At 44.2% G+C, this 8,201-nt stretch overlaps 1 protein-coding gene across 2 annotated transcripts in view; it reads right to left on the reverse strand.

Moving 5' to 3' along the window:
- spef2 (sperm flagellar 2) overlaps positions 1–8,166 on the reverse strand; it is a 21,437-nt gene extending 13,271 nt beyond the window's left edge. The window contains exons 1-14 of one of the 2 annotated variants that reach the window (XM_056592873.1): positions 7,894–8,166; positions 7,483–7,585; positions 6,946–7,195; positions 5,640–5,810; positions 5,387–5,527; positions 4,816–4,892; positions 4,515–4,719; positions 3,761–3,949; positions 2,655–2,842; positions 1,759–1,930; positions 1,324–1,546; positions 829–902; positions 535–681; positions 28–131 (exon numbers count right to left, since the gene is read on the reverse strand). In XM_056592873.1, coding sequence (XP_056448848.1) covers positions 28–131; positions 535–681; positions 829–902; positions 1,324–1,546; positions 1,759–1,930; positions 2,655–2,842; positions 3,761–3,949; positions 4,515–4,719; positions 4,816–4,892; positions 5,387–5,527; positions 5,640–5,810; positions 6,946–7,195; positions 7,483–7,585; positions 7,894–7,951 — 2,102 coding nt within the window. In that variant the 5' untranslated portion in view covers positions 7,952–8,166. Of the gene's footprint in view, positions 1–27; positions 132–534; positions 682–828; positions 903–1,323; positions 1,547–1,758; positions 1,931–2,654; positions 2,843–3,760; positions 3,950–4,337; positions 4,350–4,514; positions 4,720–4,815; positions 4,893–5,386; positions 5,528–5,639; positions 5,811–6,945; positions 7,196–7,482; positions 7,586–7,893 lie in introns of those variants that run through there. The other variant, XM_056592874.1, reaches the window with a different exon arrangement.
- Positions 8,167–8,201: the final 35 nt, after the last annotated feature.

The raw sequence follows: 8,201 nt of genomic DNA on the forward strand, positions 1-8,201 counted from the left end.
ATGAGTCCATGAGTCATCTACGAGTACCTGATCGTCTCCACTATGATGTTCACCAGCAGCTCATCAGGGATTGCTTTCCCTGTCCTCAGCACCTGGTCTATGACCGCTCCACGCTGTGCCCTCGCTGATGGCTGGCATGGATCAGATACAGTACGATGTTATATTGTATTACATCGTACATTATACCATTAAGCCATTGGTTCTCAAAGTGCGGGCCACGGGCCAATGGCGGCCCGCAGATACATTCCTGGCGGGCCGCCAGGAATGTAAAAAAAATATTATATCAATATTAATTTAAACAGTGATTTAGACCTCACTGGACCTCACTCCCAGAGGTCCACGGTGCAATGTTTTTTTTCACCACTGGGATGCTGACGGCGTTTCCCGCCTGATTTTTATTTTTTGGCGGCCCTCAGTCAAATTTTGGGTTCCTATATTGGCCCTCAGGTGTCCAAACTTTGAGAACCCCTGCATTAAGCTAATACATCCATATGACGCATTAGCACATTTGTGTAGTAGACACACTGAACTCACCTCCCTCTTGGACATTTCTTGCTGTTGGTCGAGTGCTGAAAGAGAATTTGATTCCTTGGTTTCTAGGGAAGTGAAGGACCGGCCCTCTCCCTCAGGAACCTCATCCTCACCGTCTCTAACAGTAGGAATCTCCCCGCCATCAGAAACCTGGACACAAGTTACCACTGATGTACTGTTACCTCTTCTTTACACAAAAGGTGCTTTATCAATCACACGTGGGCAACGGAAATACACAAATGTATATACAAATATATCACTTGCTATGCAAAACCATTCTACCAACTATACACTAACCTTTTCTCCACTCTGGTAGGCAGCCAGGGCCTCTTGGATGAGTGTGTCAGGTGATATGATATGGATACCATGTTCTGTGGACACACAGACACACATTTACATATCGCATGAACATAGATACTGTACACTTGTTTTCTGCATACACACACACACACACACACACACACACACACACACACACACACACACACACACACACACACACACACACACACACACACACACACACACACACACACACACACACACATTTACATATTGCATGACCATAGATACTATACATTTGTTTTCTGCACACACACACACACACACACACACACACACACACACACACACACACACACACACACACACACACACACACACACACACACACACACACACACACACATTTACATATTGCATGACCATAGATACTATACATTTGTTTTCTGTATACACACACACATACATGCAGGCAAGAAGGCAGGCGGATAAAAGGATGGATGGATGTACCTTGGGCCAGCTGAGCCAGGCAGGTGGTCTTCCCTGAGCAGGGCTGGCCCAGGACGCAGGCCTTGAGCGTGAACTGAGGGAAGAGGGGGGGAGGCGTGGCAGGACGGGGCTCATTGACCATGTTCTTCAGCCTCAGGACTACATGGTCCAGGATGTTGTTGCTGCCTAGATGGCGCTTAGCCTCCCCTGCCTCCTCCGGCCACGCCCACTCACCCTCCATGTTCTAGCACACGAAGCAGAGAAGTTGGAGAGGGTCAGGGAACCATTGATACGACAAGGGAGCATTGCAGAAATGCAATTAGTTTGTACCGGCAGTTTTGGAGACAGACGTAGCGACTCCCTCCACGCAAGTTTTATAGCTTTCTGTGTCTTTAGTCTCCAGAAATGCGAATCTGATTGCTCATATCAAAGGAACCAATGCACCCTCTCACTCACTGTGTACTCCTGGTAGTCTTGGTTGTTGAGGAGCTCCTCTTTCTGCCGCTCTACGGGGTCTAGCGGGGCAGAAAGGGGGCCAGGTTCTGAGTCTCCTGGCACAGGGTCATACAGGGGCAATCCAAGCAACAGCAGCTCCTTCCACTCCCTCATCATCTTGACCGGGATCAGCCTGATGGCAGTGTGAGCAGGGGGGGAAACAATATATTAAATATCTTGAATTTAATCGCTCATTCAACAGCTGCACTTTAGCACTCGAAAAGGGTATACCTTGGCACTTGTTTTATAAAGCTATTAATACCATATATCGGTAATGGGAGGTTTTTCTCGCCACTGACAACCGTATTTCTCAGAAACCCAAGAGTTCAACTATTTTATAAAATGTTATCTGTGAATCACTAATCCATTTGTGTTAGTGAAAGGATCAAAAAAGTTTTTTGTATTGTATAAAAAACGGAGCATAAAGTTTCTGCTACTGTGTCAATCTAGATTAAGTCTTAATGTGGGTTTAATAAACGACTGGTGCTGTTTTAATATGCACAAACTGACCAGTTAATCCCATTTGTATGTATTTGCAAGTGAGTTTGTAGTAACACAAGTTCATCGCTTGTGTCCAACAGAGTTGAACCACTTAGACAGGAGAAGAAGGAGACAGAATTTAGAGCTCTCCTATTTTTATTTCACACAAGTACAATTACGATACCAATGATTTAAATCAGTTTACAGTTTACATTCTTTGTATAATTTCAAGTGGAGAAGTCATGATATTTTATTCAAATGCTTCCAATACTGTCAATACAGAAAGATATAGAGAAAGAAAGATAGACCAAATTAATCTTTAAGAATTTGTGGGTGACAGTTACAGAAACACAGATAAGAGATTGTGTGTGACGTACTTCCCGGTAAGTAGACGGTATTCGCCAACCTTGGTAGCCAAATCCTCTATCTGATCCAGGACTTCCCGGCAGAGATTAGAGTGTTTCTTGTGCCTGTGCTGGGCTCGCTCAGCTGCCATCCTGTTATGTAGCTCCATCTGCCTGCTGACCTCATCAGCTTCGTCCAGTTGGGCCTGCTGAGCCAAAGTCTATATATACGAGGCCTCACAATGAATGGGACAACCACCGCAGCTTTGATGTTCCCACACTACAAAGTTTTTTCTTTATACAGTGTTAGAATTTTTTCTCATATTTCATGTTACCACAATGCCGAGTAGGTCAAAGTGTTTTTCTTCAGTGTTTCTGGGAAACGCAATGAAAAAGGCAGAATCTACGATAAGACGTACTTGTGTGTCTAGATTTGAAAGTTTTGAGTTTTCTGGTGCACTGGGACCAATATTCATCTCATACTTCCCCCAACATTACTTCAATAATACCACATTATCATGTCTATTAAATATTAATACTATATTAACTTGAGAACATCAGAAATACCCATTTTCCCTACCAAACAATACAATCTCTGCGTGCATGGTAAGTAAGTGTTTAATAATTACAGATTAACACATCAATACATAAGGTACTGTCTATATGTAATGTATTGATTGCGTTGCTAAACACAGACAATAGAGAATACAACGGTTCTACAACATGTAGCGACATATACAATTTCATCTTCATCTTTTAGCCTCAGGATAGTGATGCTACTACAGCTTCCTACCTTTTCTCTACCTCTCTGCCCTCTCTGGATTCTGCAAAATGTTGGGATTCTAAGCACCTTATCACCCATCCTTCTATGTTCAACTCATATAGCATACTAGCCCTCTATCTCATCTCCTCAAACTCGTTCCCCTGGCCACTGCCTCTCTCGGTCCAGATGACTAAAGTGTCTCTGACCGGAGTCCATCTTCCCCTGTTCTTGAAGATTTCAAGAACCCCCGATAACTGCTGAAGAGGGTCTCCTTCTCTACTGGGACACTAACTAGGCCCTGGTGCAACTGCTGTGGCTACTACTAGAAAAGCAGAGTGCTGTGCGCCTCCCGCTTGTTTTTCTTCTTCTATCTCACCGCCTCCCTCTCCAGGGCCTCCAGGAAGTCCCTCTCCCTCTGCTCCTGGTACTGCTGCTCCCGGAAGAGACGGTTCTCCCGCAGCACCTCCTTCTGGGCGCGGACCTGGAGGAGCTGCGCCACCAGCCGCCGCTCCTGCTCCGTCTGTCGCGTCAGCCGGTGCACCAACTGCTCGTCCCGCTGCGCGTCCTGACGGCGGGAGGCAGGGAGGAGACGGCGGATCGGTGGATTGGTCGTTGCATAACGACGTGATAAGAGTTTCAGGGAATGGGAGAGTTTCATCCATCAGACCTCACACACATAAAAAATATCCATGAATAAATATGCACCTGACCACAACACTGTCAGCAATGGAAACTCAATGGTGAACAGACAATAGAGTGATCAGATCTTATTTCTGAATAAACCAAAGACTTTCTGAATAAACCAAAGACATTTGACTAGGGCAATAATTTAAGACACATTGGGAAACCTTTGGAAGCGGACGTAGGCACATTCTTCTCTTAGTTAATGCATTACTAATCCACCATTTACTTATCTACTGGATGCTACCCAAAGTATGCCTGCCATTCCGTACCTGCATTCCTAGTCATCCCTGGAAGGAGGGATCACTCTTCAGTGTTCTCATGATTAGGAGGGTGTCATCAAAGTAAAGTAAAGTACTCTTTTCGTTGCGGCCTGAGAGCTTGGTCAATACAAAACAGGGGCTTGTGATTAAGGGCTATACAAATGACTTGACCTGATAGGACATCACCTGCTGATTCTCCTGGGCTTTGAGCTGCTCCTGTAGGAACCTGGTGCGGCGTTTCTCCCTCTGCTGGCACGAGGCCGAGTCCTCCGCCAGCCTCTGTCTGATCTTCTGCACGTACTGGCTGTTGGACTGCAGCACCAGCTCAGGCCCGCCCTCCCCGGGGGCATTCTGACCAATGGCCTTGCGGCTCCCTGTGAGGGTCTTGCCGCTAGAGATATAAAGAGGATTCATCGTCTGAACAATCACGATACATGTTATTTTATTTGTCAAGTCAAACTGCGATTTTGTTTTCGTATTATCTTACCTTGAGAAATAAGAGAAGTCTGAAGTTAGAAATGCCTTTCTGCTTTTTTCAAAGCGGGCGATTTCAGCTGTGACCTGCTACATTAAAGAAAAGATGTTACTTCACTGAACCGTGTCTTGTTAAAGCTGACATATTATAGCACCAGGTGTGAGTGTGATTAGCCGTTATAAGCTGTTTTGAAAATCTGCCTCTTCTGACATCACAAGTGGGCATGTCCACCTAGATTTATGCTGGCTAGATCAGTCTACCCATCCGACTGTAGCAAACCTTTCTCATCTTCCGTCATACATCTAGATGGACACGCCCACTTGTGATGTCAGAAGAGGCTGATCTTCAAAACAGCTTGAAACGGCTAATCAAACTCACCCTGTGGTATTATATGTCACCTTTTAGCATTGCATTGGCATATCCTTCCCTGGTGTCATATGTAAACCAAATTTTAGGTATTTAATTAATAAACTAGAAGATTGAAATATCCTACTTGAAGACCTGAGTATGTTTGGTTTGTTTGAAAAACGTCTAACCATCACCCTGATCTGCCATTGTACGTGAAGACTTAATGCATGCTAACCTGTCTTTGCTGTTCCCTGCGTAGCTGCAGCTGCTGGTGCTGCTTCTGCACCAGTTTGATAGCGGAAGGCTTTGGCACGTGGACGATGGAAGCCTGGATACGAGCCATCAGCTCAGTCTGCCTTCGACGCGACGATCGTAGCTGTGGGGAATCAACACGGGGAGGAAAACCACAACAGTAGGAACAGCTTTGAGTTCCCCATTGCAAAATCAAAACACTAAGTAGTACGATGATGTATTGTGTTGCCGTTGACCTTTTCCATGTCCTTTAGTCTCATGTCTTCCGTGTCCAGGAGTTTCTTTTGCTCCTGGAGAAGCTCAGCCATCTCTGACTTCTCCTTCTGCTGCCGGCCCTGCTCCTCGTAGCGCTGGGACAGCTTGTGGAGCGTTACCTCTGCGTCCCGCTTCCCCACCGGCCCCACACGCTGGGAGTAGAGCAAAATAAATAGATAAATACATTCATATAATATTGTTTACAATTTTACATTCGGCAAAATAAAGTGCAATGGTAATGATCTTTGGCTCCCAGCCAAAAGGTGCTCAAACGCCAGGGTCAGCGGTGCCTTGCCCCCTGAATGAATCAGAATTCATTAGAAGTGATTCATTAAACATGAACACAGTAAATAACTATAATATTGCAATATTACAGCGATATTGCAGAACACATAATACTAATACACCAATGTCAAGAGGTAGTGGCATGAGTTGGTTATGTGTTTGTTTAGCATTGACCCATAGAAAAATAATCCCTACTTTTGTCTTTCCACTTGACTTGATTACAAAGCTATAATCTGTTGCCAAGAGACCCATGACACAAAAACCAAAACACACATAAAATACACACATGCACAACCCCTGAGGTGACCAGATTTCTGAAAGGAAAACAGGGACAACACAGAAGTTCGACACACCATATATTATTATTATGTTATTATTTATGAAATTAAAAAAGGTGACATTCACATTTTGCCTATTCTCATCATGGTTAATGTAGGAATGTAATTAAAGATTGGAAGAACATGTTGCATGGTTCACTACTATTTGTTTTAAGCTTTTATAAATCAAGAAAAAACAATTTGAAGTAGGCTACTTGAATAGGGAAGCATTGTATATTGTATTGACGGTTGATGGTCAGACCTGTTTATGGATCAAGTCGATAGATAGGCCCCCCGAGTTAAGGGTGGTCGCATCGCAGCCTCAGACCAGATTAATTGCCAACTGTCTCAAATTGTTTATTCATGAGAAAAATAGAACCTTTAGCCATTTAAAAATCGATTATTATATTATTTTTAGATTTTAATTTGAGTTCAGATTGGACAGCTCCAGCTGGTCCCCGAGAAACAGGAACTGTCCCTCCCTGGAAAGCGGGGACGTCAGGTCACCCTAACACTCACACCCCCATCCCACCCTCACACCCTCACACCCACCCACACACACACACACACACACACACACACACACACACACACACACACACACACACACACACACACACACACACACACACACACACATACACACACACACACACACACACACACACACCCATTCTTCCCTCACATGATCTGAGACGACGTCGTTCTCTTTTTTGTGCAGGTGGGGGCCCCCAGCAGTGGGCCGCACGGTGTCCATGGGGGTCCTCTTCATCTTCCTGTGCTGCAGCAGGACGTAGAGCTGGTAGAGCAGACGGGTAGCCGCTCCCTGCTTCTCCTGCATCAGAGCCTGGGCTGTGTTCTGGTCAAAGGGGACGCCAAGCAGCTGGAGGGTGGGCTCGATGCGGCTGAAGTTGCCCTCCTTGGAACTGGAGATGCTAGAATTTTTTGGAATAATAATAATAATTGAAATGACAGTGTTGACATTATTTTATTGAATGCTTTTAAAAAATACATGATGTTGCACTAGTAAGATACAGTGGATATAAGGGTAACGCTACAGATCTATCCAAATCCATACCCTTTTCCATCTTTGATTAATAAAGTTTAACGTATCTTAATAATTATCTAAATCGGAGAGCTCTGAGATGGAAATCTAACAGTTAACAGCCAAATAAATGTAAGCATTGGCAGTGTAAGGGGACAATTAAAAGAAACAACTTACTTGCTTTTTATGAACGCACTGAAATCATCTTGCAGCTGGTATTTAAAGAGCACTTCTCCAATAAGGTAGCCGGTGGAGAAGTCCTTCGAAAATGTACTTGGCTCTATAAACGCGGCAGGGAATAACCGAGGGAGATATTATGTTGCTTTTTCGTTTGCTTGTAAATATTATAAACAAAATGATATAATCACCGCAGCTTACCACCGATCCACCATGGCACCTATTTAAAACCTATACGACATGTACGTCTGTACATGTCATATATAGGTAATACTAAAATCATAATGATTTTAGTATTTAGTATTGCATTGAACTTTGAAGCCAAACTTCACGCGAGAGCAGCAAACTACTTTAATACAAATATGTCAATTTTGCTAACGACAAGCTAGATGATGGCGAGTAAACTCTTACCAACTGTTTTTGACAACCGGAGCTCGTTGTTAAGCCATCTGCATAATATATCCGACATTTTTGGGCGTTGGTATCGAACTCCTTCAGTTTAAACTACATCATACATTTAAGATGTTTCTCCTAATACGACTCCTTTAGGTCCAACTTCCTCCGTGCGGGACCATAAAGTGTGTACAAAACCAGGCGGGTGACGTCCCCGGGGCGTCGTTGCCATAGCGCACGTCAACAAGATGCTCTGGGCGTCCAGAGCCAATAGCTAAAAAAAGACGTGTGAAGTGTGTAAGCAATATAATAAACCAATGGTAAGC

Source organism: Gadus chalcogrammus, chromosome 6 (genome assembly GCF_026213295.1).
Source record: "Gadus chalcogrammus isolate NIFS_2021 chromosome 6, NIFS_Gcha_1.0, whole genome shotgun sequence".
NCBI classification, from domain to species: Eukaryota; Metazoa; Chordata; class Actinopteri; order Gadiformes; family Gadidae; genus Gadus; species Gadus chalcogrammus.